The sequence below is a fragment of the Bufo gargarizans genome, chromosome 2, assembly GCF_014858855.1.
Source record: "Bufo gargarizans isolate SCDJY-AF-19 chromosome 2, ASM1485885v1, whole genome shotgun sequence".
Taxonomy (NCBI): Eukaryota; Metazoa; Chordata; class Amphibia; order Anura; family Bufonidae; genus Bufo; species Bufo gargarizans.
The window spans coordinates 694,276,549-694,296,869 of NC_058081.1; the positions used below are offsets into that span (position 1 = coordinate 694,276,549).

Genomic DNA, 20,321 nt, shown 5'->3' on the forward strand with positions numbered 1-20,321 from the left:
TCAGGAAACCACTCACCGCCCCCGAGTTGCCGCAAGGCCGCGTTGCAGTGTGATGTGCTGTGGTGATCGCATACCGTTCCACCGCTGACAGACATTGGCTATGAATGTAAAATCTACAATCAGTGGCAGTCTCTATTCACATTGTGGCTTCTCTTTATGGACGCCACAGTACTGTGCCGGATCCATCAAATGATCGCTGGGACCGTCTCTGATCGGTGGGTTCTTACTCAGCGCACGAATGCAGTAAGGTAGGGGTTGAATGGAGAGGTGCTCACGCGTGCCTCCTGCCGCTGCATTCAATGTCTGTGGGGTCGAGGGAGACAATTCAGCCCCATAGACTTTCAGTGAAGTGACAGGACGCATGTGTGACCGCCTCTCCTCGAGAGCCCCGCTCTAGTGATCAGTGGGGGTCCCAGCAGTCAGGCATTTATCATCTATCCTGTGGACAAGGAATAACCCCACTAACAGTGTGAACAGAGACTAACAGATCTCCATTACCTTTTTTGTTGTTTCACTTCTTTTTCTGCTTGCTTTACTTTGTCATGTGAAAACAAATCCACCAGCAACATCCAACTGCTGTTGATGGATCTGTTACGTGTGTTAGTCGCGTTCAGTTTGTAGTTGCGGCTCTATTTCCTAGTCAGTGGTGTTTCTGCTGTGTCTTTGTGTCTGATTACTTCATTATAGCACATTTCCACCCCAAATTTAACATGGCCACTGGTTCTGTAAGTCTTGTTTCCTGGCTTATGACAGAAGAACACCTATATCACGGTTTGGATAGATCACAATTCCACTTTATTGCTACCTGGAAACCATCATCCGGCTGCTGTTGATGGATCTTTTATTATGTTTTAGTATGTTTTGAGGTTTATTTTGTACTCATTGGTGTTTTTGCTGTGTCTTTTTGTGTCTGATCACTTCATTTTAGCATAATTCCGTACGTCTTGTTTCTTGGCATTCGACACATGAGCACCCATATCATGATTTGGGTATTTCATATGTTGAGCAGACAATTTGTAGGTTTAGATATTAAACAGTGTATTTTGTCAACAAGCCAACGTAAGCTCTGTTACCAGTAACCAGCCTGCACGTTGATGGTCTCCATACATCATATTGATGGTTTCCAGGTAGCAGTTTTTTGTTTGTTTTTTCACTCATATATAGATGTTGTTTTTCTCTCTACAGATGCTAGAGTTTACATTTACTGTCTATGCAGCCAGCATCGGTCAATGATACATGTTCACTTGAATGTTTTACTGGCATGATAGCATGGTGTATGTTTTTTTTTTTTGTTAGTTTTTTTGCTGTTGTCTATCACATAAAACCCATGCGTATTGACCTATCCCTGCAGATGTCTCGATCTCGAACAGAAATCGATGGCGGTGCTACCCTTCCGCGAATGAAAACGGTTTCCCCATCTTCCTCCCAGTTCTCCATCGCCACCCTTGGCCGCAGCGTTTCTCCTAAGGTAAGAGCCTAACGTTTCGCCCCTTGTGTGCCTTGATATATGATTTATTATTCATTTTTTTTCTCACCTCAAACGAAGCACATTTTGCCGGCTAATATACTTAGCTCTTCCTCTCTTAGAATACAATTTTGACACAGAATGGCTCAGGCAGCCTTTGCCACGGGTTGGCAGTCACACTGCAGGACATCCAGAGCAAGCGACAACTAGCCCTTCAACAAAAAGGTGACAGACCCCGAGCCACGCTACGTAGCCGTACTAATCAGACTAAGTGCACTCTGATCCCAGTGACCACTACTATTACCCGTCACACCGTGTCTTGTGTACCTTTATGTCTCTTGCCTAACAGATTTCCTATTGTCTTCTTACCCCACACGCTAAAAATCTGCAAAGCTTACACTTCTCCATTTTGATTTACAAATTAATCGGATATTAATTCCAGAAAGACTTCGGTCTTTCGGCCGTTTTCTTTTTTTCTTTTTCATTTTGCACCCCTCTCGCTCATTGTGTCTCATCCTTTCCAATTCATTTTCCAATCTGTATGTCTTTTTAGCCGATGACATGAACGTAGAGAAGCCTTTCCTGTCTGAAGTCACAGGTAGCCAAGAAGTGTGCTGTGTGTCGTCCCTTCTGCCTGATGTGCGATTGTGACTGTGTTAGAGCAGAAATTGCACATGGTGTCCTGTACATTTTTGTAGAAGTGCCTCCATGGCAGCCGCACTACTTTCATCATTAAAGGGGTTGTGTCACTTCAGCAAAGGGCATTTATCATGTAGAGAAAGTTAATACAAGGCGCTTACTAATGTATTGTGATTGTCCATATTGCCTCCTTTGCTGGCTGGATTCATTTTTCCATCACATTATATACGGCTTGCATCCAGGGGTTACAGCCGCAGCAGCGGTGCAGATATGAGGTGGCCAGGATGGGATCTGCATGTGAGCACTCCCACAGTCCCAACCACCAGAGAGTCCCAAACACGGCCATCGCTGCTGGATTGCAGGGTGGTCGTAACCTCTAGAAACGAGCAGTGTATAATGTGATGGGAAGATGAATCCAGCCAGCAAAGGAAGCAATATGGGCAATCACAATACATTAGTAAGTGCCTTGTATTCACTTTCTCTGCATGCTAAACGCCATTTGCTAAATTGAGACAGCCCCTTTAAGTACTGGCCCCTGATGTGATTTTACAGCATACTTTTGTACTATATATGGTTACTCCCGGTGGCCACCCTGGGACGCCTTGTGTTTTAGTAGTATTCTGACATTTGGGAGAGCAGAAGGATTGTCATGATTTAGGCTTGGTACACGCTCCCATCAAGGCTTTGACGTATGCCTCTACATAGGTATACAGTGATATACTGTATGGCACCCATAGGCTCCCATTGTAAAATACAAACGTATGACACATTACATTTTTTTTTTTTTTTTTGCACTGGCCCTTTGCTTACCTTGCCGTACAGTTAAAAAATGATATGTCAGCACGTACCACCCCGATGGAGACCATGAGTACATGTCTTTTGACTCCGCAAGGGAATGGGGTTTAACATATACACCAGAAGCTCTTCCCGGCATACGTGGAAAACATAGGGCTCAGGGGCAAATGCGCTGAGCCTTAAATGAGTTGTGCAGCAATTTATATTAACGGCCTATCCTCAGGATAGGTCATCAATGTCTGATTGGCGGGGGTCCGACACCTGGCACCGCCGCCGATCAGCTGTTTGAAGAGGAGGCGGCGCTGCTTCCTGGTCTTTACATTATGCGTCGTCTCCTGTGGAGCGGTGTCGTGTAATTGCAAGTACTTGCTTCATGCAAGTGAATGGAGTGAGTTCTTGTAATTACACAAAGTGCAGTGTAATGAAGAGGAAGCAGCTCTTGCATGGGGCACGGCCTCCTCTTCAAACAGCTGATCGGCGGGGGCGTCGGACCTACACCGATCAGATATTGATGACTAATTCTGAGGATAGGTCATCGATGTAAATTGCTGCACAGCCCCTTTAAACTGGCTAAAGGCTTCAGATACCAGTGGTTCTGCTGACAACTACTCCTCCAGACCCCAACCATAGACGTGCACAACCGGCTCAGCTAAGCATGCATGTGTTTTCAATGCAGAGAAGGGAGTGGGCCGCTACCAGACACCCCTGGAGTCGGCTTATCCCCCTTGAGCACAGAAGGATTTGGGCATGTTGGAATTCAACATCTACCCTCTCTGGGGAGAGTCAGGACACCGCTGTACAAATTAGATAGTCAGCTGGTCCCACCGAAAGCATTGGGTTTATGGTCAGCCATAATGGCAGTCCCTCGGCCGTCTCCTATAAGTGGGAGCAGGTGTAGTGAATGGTCTGTGTCTTTTCTCCTCCATTACCCACGGGGGTCCACTTATAAAGGGAGTGATCTGAATAAGGGTGAGTCCACACAGAAAGGTTCTGTTAAAGGGATTGTCTTATCGGCGTGGTGCGTTCTCCGTGACTTTCGGGGGACCGTTCTGGAGATGTAAAAACGCATCGCAGGCGATTCCCTGCAGACAGCTTCTGCTTTCTTAAACTGTGCTTCTTACCGGAGAGCTTTTGGAACCCGTTTGTCCCACCACACCGATACCTTACCGTGTACTGTCTGCAGTGAATATTTGTGACCACTGTGAAGGTTTCTCTCCTTGCTCTTGTTCTTTTACGTTGCTCCATTTCTTTGCAGGGCAGCAAGTGATAGATGAACAGCGCAAACGTCTCGCCGAGCTGAAGCAGAAAGCCGTCGTTGAGGCTCAGTCCCAATGGCAGTCTCTCCATGGAACATCTTCTCAAAGCTACCTCCCCATCATGCACCACTCCATCCTGCACCATCAAAGACCTCTGCACCCCCGTGAAGACGATCCTTCACATGGATATGACACGCTGAGCCTGGAGAGCTCGGATAGTCTGGACACCAGTGTCTCCACGGGAAATTCCGCCTGCTCACCGGATAACATGTCAAGGTGGGTGCTTGTGACTACTTCATCATTTGTGTGTTTTATGCAGCTTTTTTTCCTCACGCTCTTATTTGTTCTTCTAGTGCCAGTGGACTAGACATGCTGAAGATAGAGGAAATGGAGAGGATGCTTCTGGAGGCTCATGCCGAGAGGGCGAGACTTGTAGAGTCCAGGGTGAGCTGCTATTTCATGTAGATGCTGATGCCCTACAGTACGGGATCCTGGGCTTTAAACCTGCACCATTGCAAATGTATGGCACGGGTTTAAAGCTCCCGCGATCAGGTCCGGGACTGTCGCAGAAGTCAGGGCTTGTAACCACTTCTGTTTGTAGCTTATACAGGCCAGTGTAGAGAATAATGGAAGCACAGATGTCACTGTCTCTTTTGGACCCAGTAATCACATAATCGATGCAGAACTACTGCATCTTAGCAGTTTTAATTCAGCTGTGGCATTGACAAGTATTAAAACGGGGGGCATTTTTTTTTTTTCCTGTAAGTGGAAATAATACAGTAAAACAAAATGCATGCTGCCTGCACCCAACCAAAGAGTTGCCATAGCCGCCCTTTTTGCTCACAACTATATATATTTTAAACCAAAACGACCAAAACAAACATTAGGCATCACTTATTGTAGTGTCAGTTTAAAAAAAAACTGATAAAAATCTGATTTTTTTTTACTATTTGTACAATTTATGCCTATTAAAATAGAAAAAAAAAATTTTTTTTTCACTAAAACATATAAGAGAAAACGGACACATACATTTTCTTTGATGGCCGGATAAATAAAAAGTTAAAATAGCTAAAACTCTCTGGCTAACCTCCCGCACTCCAGATGTGGTAAAACTACGACTTGCTGGGCTGTTCTCAGAACTCCATAAAAATGAATGGAGCATGCTGGGAGTCGTAGTTTTACCACAGCTGGAGTGCCGGAGGTTAGCCTTCACTGGGTTAAACTCTGTGTTTCTAGCAAGGTTCGGTTAATATATACCGTATAATATTTTTCCTGTGATGGTAACATCCAAGATTCATTTGCAGGAGCGTGAAGTTGAAGCGCGCAAAAGAGCCCTGGATGATGAACGGAGACGAAGGAAAGAATTGGAAAAACGTCTCCAGGATGAGACGTCTCACAGGCAAAGACTGGTCGACAAGGAGGTCAAAATGAGAGAGAAACACTTCTCACAGGTCAGACCCCCAGCCTCATGTTGGACCCCCAGCCTCGTGTATCCAGCACTTGACTGACTTCATTCTCTGCGTTTGCTTCCAAGGCCCGACCCCTCACTCGTTACCTCCCGATTCGAAAAGAAGATTTCGACCTGCGCATTCACATTGAGTCTTCAGGCCACGTCGTGGATGCTTGTTCTCACATCATTCTGACTGAGAAAATGTGCCGAGGATTTCTCACCAAGATGGGCGGCAAAATCAAGTCCTGGAAGAAGCGCTGGTTTGTGTTTGATCGCCTGAAGCGCACTCTGTCCTATTATGTCGGTAAGTGGCCTCTTCTGCATAAAGACGGCAATGCGGAAAAATTATGACTTTCAGTATGCAATGTGAAGGTTGTCACAGGTATCTGGAGCCATGCTGAATGCATGCTGTTCCACAGATGCTCAATTAGGTCCAAGTCTGGGGAATTAGGAGGCCAGGGTAGCACCCAGAAGTCGTGATCATGCTCTTCCAGCAAGTGTCGGACATTTCTAGCCTTGTGACAGGTTGCATTGTCTTGCTGGAAGATCCCATCCGCCCCAGGAAAGACAAACAGCATGTATGGGTGTACGTGATCTGCAAGGAGGGATTTATACCCAAATCGGCTGAGAGTGCCTTCCACGTGGACGAGTATTCTGTGAAAACATTCCCCAGACCGTAACTCTGCCACCACCAGCTTGTGTTCTTCCAGCAATGGTTTGAGGGTGGTGTTTGTCCTCTGACACACCACCATCCATCCGCTCGAGGAAGCAGAAAACGTGTCTCATCTGAGAAGACAGCCCTTTGCCAATTTAGTAGAGGTCCAAATACGATACTGCCACGAAAATCGAAGCCTTTTCTTCCAATACAGCGGCCATCCGTCTGCTTTGGAGCCCCATACGCAGTAGGGTGCACTGAACTGGTCTGTTAGACACACGTCTGGTAGCCCTCTGGTTAATTTTAGCAGTGAGCTGCTCCGTTCTAGCAAGTTGGTTTGCCCTTGCGCACCTTCACCTCTCACATCAATGGCATGTGGTGCTCCGCAGTTTCCACATCTCTTATTCGCAATGGTGCCATTTGTCCTCTCACAGTGCACTTTCACCACAGCAGCACAAGAACCGTTCACAAACTGCGCGGTTTCAGAAGTACCGCCACCCTTGGCCCAAAAGCCAACCAGCATCCCTTTTTGCAACTCTGATAAATCTCCCCTTTTACCTATGGCACTGACGAAGGACATGTGTGCAGAAAGCCTACTGCCAACTCCCATCATGCCCAGACTGCCTTCAGCTATCAGCCTACAGCAGGGCATGGTGGGAGTTGTAGTTTTACAACAGCTGGAGAGCCGCAGGTTGGCCATCCCTGTTATATACCCACCATGACGGCTCACTACGTGACTTCTTTCATGAGCTACATGCTGCCGATGTAGGAAGTGGTCATAATAATGGGACTCGGCCGTGTAGAAACTGTGCCCTGTATATTCTTCTGCTCTCTCCCCGTGGCCACAAGCAAGTAAGATGTGACCTCCTGGCTATCATTTATGCTAAAAGTCACTTTTAGCACTAGAGCGGCTGCATGTGCTCAGCTGTTTCTCTCCAGTGTAAATCCTTAGGTTTGTAGTCCTGGAAATGGTTTTTAGCTCCAGGCCCAGCGGCTGAGCCGTCTATCTGGACTCTATACTCTTATACCACAGAGGGCCATGAGTATTAGGCTTCATGCACATGACCGTATGTATTTTGGGGTCCGCAAAAAACACGGATGACGTCTGTGTGCATTCCGTCTTTTGCGAAACGGAACAGCCGGCCCCTAATAGAACAATCCTATCCTTGTCCGTAATACGGACAAGGATAGGACATGTTCTATTTTTTTGCAGAACGGAAATATGGACATACGGAAACAGATTGCACACAGAGTACCTGTCGTTTTTTTTTTTTTTTTGCGGACCCATTGAAATGAATGGTTCTGCATACGGTCCGCAAAAAAAAACGGAACAGACACGGAAAGAAAATACGTTCGTGTGCATGAGCCCTCAGTCTAGAACAAGTCTCCATATCCTCTCCTGGTCAGTTTACATTTTATTTAGGCCTCTTGCACACGAATGTTTTTTTTCCGTTTTTTTGTGTTCCGTATACGAAACCATTTATTTCAATGGATCTGCAAAAAAAAGGAAAATATTCCGTATGACTTCTGTTTCCGTATTTCCGTTCAAAGATAGAACCAGTTCCTATTATTGTCCACATAACGGACAAGGATAGGACTGTTCTATCAGGGGCCAGCTGTTCCGTTCCGCAAAAAACGGAATGCACACGGACATCATCTGTATTTTTTGCGGACCGTAAAATACAGAAAAAGCCAATACAGTCGTGTGCAATAGGCCTTATTCTGATTGATCAGCTGTAGGCCTCTTGCACACGACTATATGGTTTTGCGGTCCGTTTTAAACTAATACATTTTTATTTTTTTGTTTGTTTGTTTCAGTAGTGTTTCCGTCCCGTTTTTCCGTTTGTAATCCGTTTTTTTGCAAAACGGAAACAGAAGCATACAATAATGTTTAAACAGTAAGTACATAAAAAAATTGGCCTGGGCATAACATTTTCAGTAGATGGTTCCGCAAAAATGGAACGGATACGGAAGACATACGGATGCTTTCTGTATGCATTCCCTTTTTTTTGCGGAACCGTTGACTTGAATGGAGCCAAGGAACGTGATTTGCGGGCAATAATAGGACATGTTCTATCTTTGAACGGAAATGCGGAAACTGAATGCATACGGAGTACCTTCCGTTGTTTTTGTGGACCCATTAAAGTGAATGGTTCCGCATACGGACTGCAAACGGTATGCAAAAAAACAGAAAGGAAACGGAAAAAAAATACGGTCGTGTGCAAGAGGCCGTACTGAAACAACCCTGGGGTGTACGTTTCTATCATTATAGTTGTCATATATATGAGGACTTATTCCAAACTGCAAACTCTAAGTTCTTTAGGAAGAGGCGGAGGACAACTATCAAAGAGGACCCGTCCCCGCTCCTGACATGTCTGTTTTAGTAACTACGGTCATTCCCCATGTAATACCAATTCTGGAGCGTTGTGTCATTCCTGCATTATTCCTGCCAGAAGTTATAAATGAATTACTAGGAGTTTGCAAAGAAGGTCCAGATGGGTGTTACCAGTTGTGTCCTTGCACAGTCTGACACTATCCATTCTTTGCTATTACTATTATCTAGTCTCATTATTTTTCTCATAGTATTTTTAAAGTTTTTTTTTGAGATTTCAATACTGATAACCCATACTCTGCATAGGTCATCCGTATCTGATCAGTGGGACCCCCATCGATCAGCTGTTTGAGAAGGCAGCGGAGCTCGCAGTAGTGCCGCAGACTTCTCACAGTGTAACCTAGGACATATGACGTAACATTCATTGGTCACATGACCTAGACGCAGCTCAGCTTTATTGAAGTGAATGGGGCTGAGCCGCGACACCAAGCACAGCCGCTATACAATGTACGGCGCTGTGCTTGGTGAGCTGAGAGACGGCCGCGCCTCTACCGTGAGCACTGGTGCCTTCTCAAGTAGCTGATCTGGACCCCCACCCCCAGAGGATAGGTCATCAGTAGAAACCCCCTTTAATAATAATGTCGGAGAATATTTTACTGTGATGTGACACGAGATCAGGTCGGTGTGATCTGTCTTTCTTTTGATTGCTTTCTTATTTGGCTCTCTCGCCATTCCTCTACTTGCAGACAAGCATGAAGCTAAGCTGAAGGGGGTCATCTACTTCCAGGCTATAGAAGAGGTGTACTACGACCACCTTAGAAGTGCCGCCAAGGTAATAAAGCAGTCACGCTCCATGGCATTCATTTGCGGTTGAAGGTTGTACATGAGTAACGTCTTCTCTGTCCCTACAGAAAAGAATTTTTAACCTCAGTCTGGCCTCTGTACGTATATTGCATCCCAAGCCGTTTATGTCCACGTACCTGCCTCTGACTACTAAGATAATCCCAATGCCAAGTGCACTGTAGAAATAACCCGGCCCAGGACACGCCTGGTGCCTGTCATGATGCTCACCTTCAGTTGTTAATATTAACTGCATGTAGATTGTCCTAATAACTCGTGACTCGCAGGCTTGTAATCCACTTGGCCGGTCCACGTTACTGATACTTACTACACACCCTGTGTATTTTCTGTGGCTCCAGCAATGCATGGAAGTTATAAATGTCCCAGAAGTTTTTGGGAAGATTTTCGAACATGATATGGACAACTATTTGGTATACAGTTTGTCCTGTGCTGTCTTTTTTTATGCATGCAGTACCCTGCCCTGTACCAGCGAGGGGTAAGAAGCCCAAAACAGCTCTGTACAGTGGGTGACTTGTCCTTTTCCCTTTGGCGAGAATCCCTGGTCACGTTTCAACGAGTTCTCTCACCTCGCTAGGATCTCGTTATGCGTTCCACCTGTGAGACCCGCACCTATCTCTAGAACTGAGCCCCCAAGGTGAAGGACAGCGCACCGCACATGCACGGCCACACTCCATCCATTTCTATGAGACCTCCGAAAATAGCTGAGCGCGCTGACTTGGCTCTTCTCAGAACTCTGATGGAAGTGAATATAGATCATGCCGAGCATGCGCAATGCGCTTTCGTTCACTTCAGGTGGACCCGTACTAAAACAATGCACTAGTGATGACCAAGCATGCTCGGCCGAACACTAGTTTGGCTCGAGCATCACGGTGTTCGGCCGAATACCGCATGTGCTCGAGTGCGATACTAGAGTCTCCTCCCCGCACATTTGTTGGCTGCTACGCAGCCAATAAACGTTCAGGTAAGTACTGCCCTTCACTGTAATGCCGTAGCCATGTTGGTTACTGGCATTACAGTGATTGGCTGGCCAGAACGCGTCATCCGGTGCTATAAAACACCCGATAACACGTGGTTCGGCTCAGTCTTAGTCAGGGAGAGCTGCAGCAGAAGGGACAGATAGTGTAGGGAATTGAATTTTATATTTTGGTTAGGCAGGGTTCGTGTTAGAGACCCTAAAGTCCTTTAAAGGAGCAGCAATATATATTTTTTGCGCAACCTGTGCTAAATAGCTTAAAATTGTTTGGCCGCTGCAGAGAGGGACATTATCTGCAGTACATCTCCTGTGTAACGTCTGCTCAGCCTAAAAATATCTGTGACATACAGTGTACTTTTTCCGTAGACGCTGCGGACAGCGACAATATCTGCGCTACATCTCCTGTGTAACGTGTGCAAATACTAAAAATATCTGTGACATCCAGTGTACTTTTTCCGTAGACTGTGTCCGCTGCGGACAGTTACATTACCTGCACTATATCTCCTGTATAACGTTTGCGTACCCTAAATAGCTGTGACATTCCCTATCATTTTTAACTAGCCGCTGGTGACAGCAGTGACATTACTTGCGCTATACCTCCTGTATAACGTTTGCCCATCCTAAATATCTGTAACATTCAGTTTAATTTATTTGCGCATACACTTACAAAACCTGCGCTACTGTACGCGTGACATACTTGCAAGCATATATACCATTTAATATGCAGAAGTAAGGGACGGGGAAGTGGCCGTGCTGCTGATGGTGCACGCAGAGGCGGTGGCCCTGAACGCGGTGAAACTGTGCCTGCTGCCAGAGCACAAGAAACACACTCATCCACGATACCTAGCTTCATGTCCCAGTTTGCAGGGCGGCGCAGTACACCACTCTTGAAGTCACACCAGTGCGACCAGGTGGTCGGTTGGATTGCAGCAGATAATGCTTCCAGTCAGTTAAGCACCACCCTGTCTTCCACAAAGTCCAGTCTCAGTAGCCTAGAGTCTGGTCAACGGAATCCTCACCCTGATCCACCTTCCTCCCACCATGGAAAGTCTTGGCAAACAAGTGATCCCACACTTGGATATTCCAAGGAACTCTTTTCATCGTCATTCCTTGATTTGGGCCTCTCGCCAAGCCCGCTTGAAGAGGGACATAAGGAGATCGTGTGCACTGATGCCCAAACTCTTGAGCATCCACAGTCACAAGAAGATGACGGTGGGGAACGACAATTAGTGTTTCACGAGGTGGATGATGATGAGACACATTTGCCAATAAGTCAACGGCAATTAGTGTCTTAAGTTGTTGATGATGAGGATGAGACACAGTTGTCAATAAGTGAGGTTGTTGTTAGGTCAACAAGTCAGAAGGATGACCAGAGTGAGGAAGTGGAAGAGGGGGTGGTGGACGATGAAATCACTGACCCAACCTGGGAAGGTGGCAAGCTGAGCGAGGACAGCAGTACAGAGGGGGAGGGATCCGCAGCACCGCAACAGGCTGGAAGAGGCAGTGGGGTGGAAAAAGGGAGAAGATGGGCCACACCAAACAGGCACGGAACTGTTCCCCGGAGCACCCCCTTGCGGCAATCTCCCTTGCCAAGGGTATTCCGCAGTCTGGCGCTTTTTTGAGGGAAGTGCGGACGATAAAAGAATTGTAATTTGCAACCTGTGCCGTACCAAAATGAGCAGGGGCGTAAACACTAGCAACCTCACCACCACCAGCACGATCCGCCACATGGCATCAAAGCGCCCTAATAGGTGGGCCGAACGCCTGGGTCCACAACCAGTGTCTGCGGGTCACACCACTGCCTCCTTTTCCCCTGTGTTACGTTCTGGGCAATCCCCTGTCCAATACGCAGGCCCGGATGCCTTCCACCATGCACCTGGGCCTTCGCAAGCACCATCATCTAGCACATCCACTTCTGTGTCCCAGCGCAGCGTACAAATGTCCTTACCCCAGGCCTTTGAACGAAAGCGCAAATACCCAGCCACCCACCCACAGGCCACAGCACTAAATGTGCACCTTTCCAAATTGCTGGCCCTGGAAATGTTGACATTTTAGGCTTGTGGACACTGAGGCTTTTCCCGGTGTGTCGTCCTCGCCTTACACCAGCATGTGTCCCGTAACATCACCCGTGCCCTGATCAACACAGTTATTGGGAAGGTCCACTTAACGACTGACACATGGGCAAGTGCTTGTGGCCAGGGACGCTACATTTCCCTGACTGCACACTGGGTGAACGTTGTGGAGGCCGGGAGCGAGTCATACCTTGGGATGGCACAGGTGCTACCGACGCCAAGGATTGTGTGCCCTACTTCCATCAGGGTTTCTGCCACCACCTACGTTAGTGTCTGCAACCCCCCCTTCTCCTCTGCCTCCTCCTCCACTTCCACCTCTGAATTATCATCTCGCACCAGTCAGACATCAGTCAGGAGCTGGAAGCAGTGTAGCACTGCAGTGGGGAGGCGGCAACAGGCTGGGCTTAAACTGATCTGCTTGGGTGATAAACAGCTCTCACCACTCAACCTACAACCAGGCATGGTTGTGTCTGATAATGGCCATAACTTGGTGGTGGCTTTGGAGCTCGGCAAGCTCACACATATACCATGCCTAGCCCACGAGTTCAACTTAGTGGTTCAGCGGTTTCTCAAAACCTACCCCAATTTGCCTGAGCTACTGGTGAAGGTGCGCCACGTGTGTGCCCATTTCTGAAAGTCATCTACAGCTGCCACTGGTCTGGCAACACTGCAGCAGCGCTTACAATTGCCAGCTCACCGACTGTTGTGTGACGTGAGTACGCTCTGGAACTCCACATTCCACATGTTGGCCAGGCTTTGTGAGAAGCAGAGGGCAGTAGTGGAATACCAGCTGCAACATGGTCGTCGCCTTTCCAGTCAGCTTCCGCTCTTCACAAGCAAGGAGTGGGCATGAATGTCTGATCTCTGTGAGGTTTTACTCAACTTTGAGGAATCAACACAGATGGTGAGCGGCAATAACGCTATTATCAGCGTAACCATCCCACTTCTGTGTCTACTCAAACGCTCGCTGCCCACAATTAAGGCGGACGCTTTGCATGTGGAAATGGGGGAAGAAAGTACACAGGGTGATAGCCAGACCACCCTCAGTTCGTTTTCTCATCACGAATTGGATGATGATGATGAGGAGGAGGAGCAGGTGACAGTTACCTCCACTACAGAGGGTAGTACCCATAGCAGGTTTATTTCATCTGTTCAGCGTGGATGGGCCGAAGAGGATGAGGAGATTGAAGTCTTGCCTGTTGGGACTCTGGCACACATGACTGACTTTATGTTAGGCTGCCTTTCCCGTGACCCACGCGTTTTACGCATTTTGGCCAACACCGTTTACTGGTTGTTCACCCTTCTCAACCCCCGCTACAAAGAGAACTTCTCATCTCTCATTCCTGTGGTGGAGAGGACGAGCAAAATGGTGCAATACCAGAAGGTCCTTGTGGAAAAATTGCTCCAAAAATGTCTAGCTGACAACGCTGGCTGCAGAGTACGTAGTTCCTGGGGCAACCGAGGAGGGGAGACGAGTGGAACACACAGCAGTTCCAGGGCAACACTCTCCAAGGCCTGGGACAGTTTTATGACACCCCACCAGCACCCTCAACCTGATGCACGGCCTAGTGTCACAAGGAGGGAAAAGTTTTGGAAGATGGTAAAGGAGTACATAGCAGACCGTGTCAGCGTACTAAATAATCCCTCTGTGCCTTACAACTATTGGGTGTCCAAGCTTGACACGTGGCACAAGCTCTACGTCTTGTAGGTGCTGGCCTACCCTGCCGCCAGCGTTTTGTCAGAGCGGGTATTTAGTGCTGCTGGGGGCATAATAACTGATAAGAGCATCCACCTGTCAACTGAAAATGTTGACCAGTTGACTCTTATCAAAATGAACAAGGCCTGGATTGCCCCTGACTTCTCTACTCCACCAGAGGAAAGCGGCTGAACATAAAGGCACTCTAAATGTGGCTTTTATGGTGTATTGAATACACTGTATTCCCATGCACCCCTTCCACCACTAAAAAGGGCATATGATTCAACCTCCCTTTTCTCATCGTCCTCCTCCATCATATCAATATGCTTATTAGGCTGCCCTCGCTCCTAATGTTTTAGATGGCCAGGTCAGCAGCAGGCTCTCGCCCATAATGTTTTACAGGGTCAGCAGCAGGCCCTTAACCATAATGTTTGAGGGTCACCAGCAGGCCCTTGCTCATAATGTTTGAGGGTCACCAGCTGGCCATCAATCATAATTTTTCAATGGTGTATGATGCCTTCCTTTATGTGTAATAAAGGGTGTATTGGAGTGCTGGTTCCTTGTAATTTTTGGCAGCCCTTTCCCTTAGTGCATAGGCTTTATAAGTGTAGGCGTCCCACTACCTGAACAACTGTACCACAATGTGAATGAGGCCCTCCTTTATGTGATATACAGGTTGTATCGGAGGCCTCTTCCTTGTAATTTTTGGCAGCACTTGCACTTTATATACAAGTAAATATACAGGAAAGAATGTTTCCTAACAATTTTTCCTCTAAAATCGATTTTATCTTTGGTTTGATGTGTATTATTGTCAGTCTGTAAAAGTGGCATACTACTCGGACAACATCGTTCCCAGCAGTGACCTGGGAGTCCAAGATGCATCCAAGCATACTCCCCATGCTGTTCCCGAACCATTTCAGTGGTGTTTCCATCAATTTCTGACCTTTTCCTATGAACCTGACACCCTCCCCTCTTCAGAGCAGGGGGTGCCTGGTTTAATGCTCGGGTTCTCCCATTGACTTCCATTGTGCTCGGTAGAGACCCTGAACATCCCGATGTGTTCTACTCGAGAACCCGAGCACTTTGGTGCTCGATCAACACTACTCTGCACCTATCTGACATTGGTGGCACATCCTAGTGAGGTGACACAACCCCTTTATTGGGGCAGATACCTATAGGTGGCACTAGAGAGACCGTTTTCTTCCTTCTGGAGGAGAGCACATTTGCCCACCATTTCCTAGGGGGCATTACCTGTAAGTGTCCCTATGCCAGCTGGTGGTCTCCACAAGCAGAACCTCCCTGAGATCTTTTTATGTCACGTGGGCAGTATTTTGCAGTCTCTGCAGCGTATTTTGCAGTCTCTGCAGCCACTTCGGCTACAGCACCAAGTAGAGACGACTCTTCTCCCCAGGGAGCACTCTCTGTGCCATAGGGGAACCTTTCAGGGGATATGTCCTAATAAAAAATGTAACCGGAAAGCTATCTGTAGAGATCAGCCAGACTGAATTGCAGATCTTCCCATGCCTCCTGACGCCGCCTCTCTTTGTCGATGATGATGTGCCGTAGGGTGATATTCTATTCACCAGCTGAAAGGGGCCTCATCGCCGTCCCTGGAAGGTCCTTTGTCCTTCTCCATTGTATGGAGCCATATGACCTCCGTATGCTGCCTTTGTTTGGTGCCGTATGTACGGAGCTATTGTCTCTATACGTACGTCAGATGGCGCATGACACGATTATTTTTCTGTCTGCTGATACAAACAAAGGGGGAGATGAGGATAGTAGAGGTCCCATGCAAAAGAATAGTAAAGTGGAATGCAAACCGGAGCCACAGTACCGCCATGCGCACACGGCCTTATTCCCAGACGTCATGAAACGTGGATATACAAAGTGACCATGGGGCTGGGTACTAGTGATTCTATAGAGAGAGATGAGTTCATGTGGGATTGCATTTACAGGGTGGTATTGACCACATATGCACCTTGTGGAATTAGTGTCTGCATCCTTTTCTTGCTGCTTGTTCACATGCTGCGGTGTAAACTGATTTATTGTCTTTTGTATGTTCTGAAACAGCAGAGAAATACGCATGCAGCGGACGTCCGATAGACACACAGTTGTATTGGGATAGCCATAGCTTTTAGGGTAAAGGCCCCCATACACGTAAGTGTATTGTCGGCTCAACCCACCGAGAACGGCGAGTTCAGCCAACCCTCTAATGTGTATGGAGGCCTCCCGACCCTCACCTGGGAGGTGATGTCGGGGGAAAGAAAGATCGGGGGTGAAATTCATATTTTCGTCCCATCCTTTTGTTCTCCCGGGAGATAAGCCGTCGCCAGAATTGTCTGCCACCTGCTTCCTCCGCTCTCACCATTGAGTGCGCTTACATTTTCGGACGAGCCAAACGTATATGTGTATGGGGGAGACTGGAGAGATAGCCGACAGTGATTGAATGCGGATGCCTGCCTTAAGTTTGTGCAGGACGGAATTGCTGTGGATCCGTGAAACACTGACGGAACAGGGATTCCATCCGTGTTATGTCAGTGGTTTTTCATGGACCCATAGACTTCAATGGGCAGGTTTTGTCTGCCTTACTAACCAATGTAGTGCCTGTCTCCATGATGGGTCAGTCAGTGGAAAATCACTGCTATGTGAACAGACACATTAAAATCAAGGGGTAGGTGTGCTTTCCGTGAAAAACGTAAATGTGAACGAGGCCTTACAGAGCGCAGCGCCTTGTACCTGGAGGATGGCAGCGTTGTTTTTATTCTTTATCTCTACGTTACCCTTCTTGTCTGAATGGACAGTTTTTGGGATGCAGTGTCGCACGTCTTTGTAAGGAATGATTAATCGCCCATTTACTAAGTGTGTGTGTGTGTGAATATCTTTCTAGATGTGTCTGTACTGACCTGGAGGTGCACGTGTCTGTGTTCTGATTATTGTCACAGGAGGAGTCATGTATGAACCAAATGCAGCCTCCCCTCCCTGCCGCTAATATGGAAAACCTCTGATGTGGCGTTGGGCGTGTTATGGAGAGAGGTAGTCTGGAAGGCCACCTGCAGCCTCCCTCTTCCTCATCTCCTTTCATGGGACTGACCGAGGCAGCCGAGCGCTGCACTTTGCCGTTTCCCTGGGCCCATAAGACATTGTGTCACCACTGCCGCTTTCAGGCCGCACACGGTGTGGATTACGCACGGATTTAATGCAGAGAAAAAACGCAGAGTACAATAATACAGTACCAGCAAAGGGTATGAGATTAGACACATCCCATGTACACTTTGTTTTTTGTTTTATTAGTTTTTTTTGCAGAAATTGACTTGGTGTGTGGATTTTGAAATCTGCAGCATGTCAATTGTTGTATTTTTTGGGTGTGGATTTCACCCTTTTTAATGGAAGGGGGAGATCTGTGGAAAATCCACATCAAGACACCAACATTCTTTATATATGTTTAATTTTCCACATCACTGTATATAAAAAAAATCTTAAAAACTTGAATTTTCACTAGGGCAACACTGTCCGTTAGGCCTCTTGCACACGACCATATGGCTTTTTCAGTATTTTGCGCTCCGCAAAAAATACGGATGACGTCCGTGTGAATCCCGTTTTTTGCGGAACGGAACAGCTGGCCCCTGATAGAACAGTTCTAGGCTTGTCCACTATGCGGACAATAATAGGACATGTTCTATCTTTGAACAGAAATACGGAAACGGAAGGCATACGGAGTACCTTCTGCTTTTTTTGCTGATCCATTGAAAAAAAAGGTTCTGTATATGGTCTGTATACGGAACGCAGAAAACTGAACGTAAACGGTAAAAAAAAACATTTGTGTGCAAGAGGCCTTACTCAGAGATGACTTCTCAGCAGTCATCACAAGCAGGATTACAATGACAGGTAACAGTAGATAGGTAGGTAGATTAGATAGATAAACACAGAATCACACCAATCACAATAGGAGATAGCCCCTAGCTAACCTCCACCACCATTCCTGCACAATCACCTCTATGCAGAGCATGCCCACAGCCCTGTCTAAGAGATGTCACTGTCATCTCCAGACTACAGGTTCCAATGGTCCATGTGAATGCTGGAAAGCATATCTCTGAATGCCAGGTGGCTTCCCCCTTTAAAAAAAAAAAAAAAAAAAGAGTTGACCATCATAAAATACAAGCAGGTTAAAAATATTTATCAGTACCTAGTTTTAATTTGTAAAAAATAATAAATACATGTAAAAAAAAAACTCCCGTTAAATAATGAACACATTGAAAGACAGTAGGGTCTGGTAACGTGGTGAGATGCTGGGGTTAGGTCTTATTTTTGGGGTGGTGAGATGCTGGGGTTAGGTCTTATTTTTGCGGTGGTGAGATGCTGGGGTTAGGTCTTATTTTTGGGGTGGTGAGGTGCTGGGGTTAGGTCTTATTTTTGGGGTGGTGAGGTGCTGGGGTTAGGTCTTATTTTTGGGGTGGTGAGGTGCTGGGGTTAGGTCTTATTTTTGGGGGATTGTTTTCATCATGCCAGTTTTTTTTCTGCCGTGAAATAACATGGGGTGATTTGCTCGGGTGAGGTAGTAGTGCACACAACTCCACATCTGCAGTGGTTTTGGTTCATACATGACTCTGGCTGGTACACACCGACGGTTCGCTGAACTTTTTCTACACCACACATCCACTATGGATTCTGTAGGTACTACTGCTCCAAGGGTGCATTTACACAGTGTTTAATGTTTAAAGGAGTTCTCCGTGCTTTGCAGAAACACCTGGAGTCTTCTGACCCTGTGGAGGAAGGATAGTTTTGTCAGTACTTATCCCTCTGGAGTCTTCGCTGCGCTCAGACCGGCTGCAGGCTCTTTTGCTCAGGTCCCGACTGGATGTGTTCCCCAGTCTTCCTGTTCAGCTGCATTTTGTATATATGGCTGAACAGGAATACTTGGGAACTCACCCAGTTGAGCGGAAGAGCCGGTCTGAGCGCAGAGGACACGGTGGCCCAACGCAGGGATAAGTACTGACAAAACTATTTTTCCTTCAAAGGGTCAGAAGACTCCAGGTTTTTCTGCAAAGCCCGGAGAACCCCTTTAATGACCCGGGATGTCCTGTTGGTTTAACCGTGCTGTATCCCAGAGGAAGCGTCCGTGTGTACGCCTGTCCGTGAAGCTGTGTCTCTGGCCTGTATCATTACTCTGCACTGAACTCCTCTCTTGTCCCCTGTAGCAGATATCCGATTTTCTCTCTGTTCCCTTGTTGAAGGAGGTGGGTGAGCGTGTGTACACAGTATTTTTAATTTTTTTGTAGCTTACTAGTTTAGGTCCTGTTCACACGTGTGTATTTCAGAGGCAGAGATCCAAAGCTAACAACCTGCACTGAAATTTCCAATTACACGTGAACGGGATTGCGGCAACCCCACTCATGTGCATGGAGTGCGGACTGTTAGATGTGGATTTCTGGATGGCATCCTTACCGCAATTAGTATCAGATCCAATATGTGTGAACAGGGCCTTACATTTACTGCAGGGTTGTACAGATTTTTATTCTAGTTACTGACATTTATTTCTATTTCCAGTATTTCCTTAAAGGGCATCTGTCAGCAGTTCTGTCCCTATGACACTGGCTGACCTGTTACATGTGCGCTTGGCAGCTGACGGCATCTGTGTTGGTCCCATGATTATATGTGTCCAGATTGCTGAGAAAAATGATGTTTTATTATATGCAAATGAGCCTCTAGGAGCAACGGGGGCGTTACCATTACACCTAGAGGCTCTGCTCTCTCTGCAACTGCAGTGCCTTCTGCAGTTTAACAGGGCCAGGCAGTGCAAACATTGTCACATCTGACCCTGTCAAAGTGCAGATGGTTCAGCAGTTGCAGAGAGCAGAGCCTCTAGGTGTAACGGCAACGCCCCCGTTGCTCCTAGAGACTCATTTGCATATATTTATAGATACATTTTTCTCAGACAAGCGGGCGCATATAAACATGGGACCAACACAGATGTCTTCAGCTGCCAAGCGCACGTGTAACAGGTCAGCCAGTGTCATAGGTACAAAACTGCTGACAGATGCCCTTGAATATTAACCGATTTTAGTTTTTTTCTTAAAAAAAAAAAAATATTGCAATTGAACATCGTAAAATTAAAAATCTGTCATATTTT

General features: G+C 46.9%; 1 protein-coding gene across 15 annotated transcripts in view; it reads left to right on the forward strand.

Annotated features, from left to right (window-relative positions):
- The window catches only part of PHLDB1 (pleckstrin homology like domain family B member 1), a 149,280-nt gene that overhangs the window by 127,255 nt on the left and 1,704 nt on the right, over nucleotides 1-20,321 (forward strand). For 6 of the 15 annotated variants that reach the window (XM_044282365.1, XM_044282357.1, XM_044282366.1 and 3 more), the window contains 10 exons: nucleotides 1,352-1,468; nucleotides 1,588-1,690; nucleotides 2,019-2,063; nucleotides 4,155-4,431; nucleotides 4,509-4,599; nucleotides 5,460-5,606; nucleotides 5,690-5,909; nucleotides 9,339-9,424; nucleotides 9,504-9,533; nucleotides 19,390-19,428. In XM_044282365.1, coding sequence (XP_044138300.1) covers nucleotides 1,352-1,468; nucleotides 1,588-1,690; nucleotides 2,019-2,063; nucleotides 4,155-4,431; nucleotides 4,509-4,599; nucleotides 5,460-5,606; nucleotides 5,690-5,909; nucleotides 9,339-9,424; nucleotides 9,504-9,533; nucleotides 19,390-19,428 — 1,155 coding nt within the window. The remainder of the gene's footprint in view (nucleotides 1-1,351; nucleotides 1,469-1,587; nucleotides 1,691-2,018; nucleotides 2,064-4,154; nucleotides 4,432-4,508; nucleotides 4,600-5,459; nucleotides 5,607-5,689; nucleotides 5,910-9,338; nucleotides 9,425-9,503; nucleotides 9,534-19,389; nucleotides 19,429-20,321) is intronic. The other 9 variants (XM_044282363.1, XM_044282371.1, XM_044282369.1 and 6 more) reach the window with 4 other exon arrangements.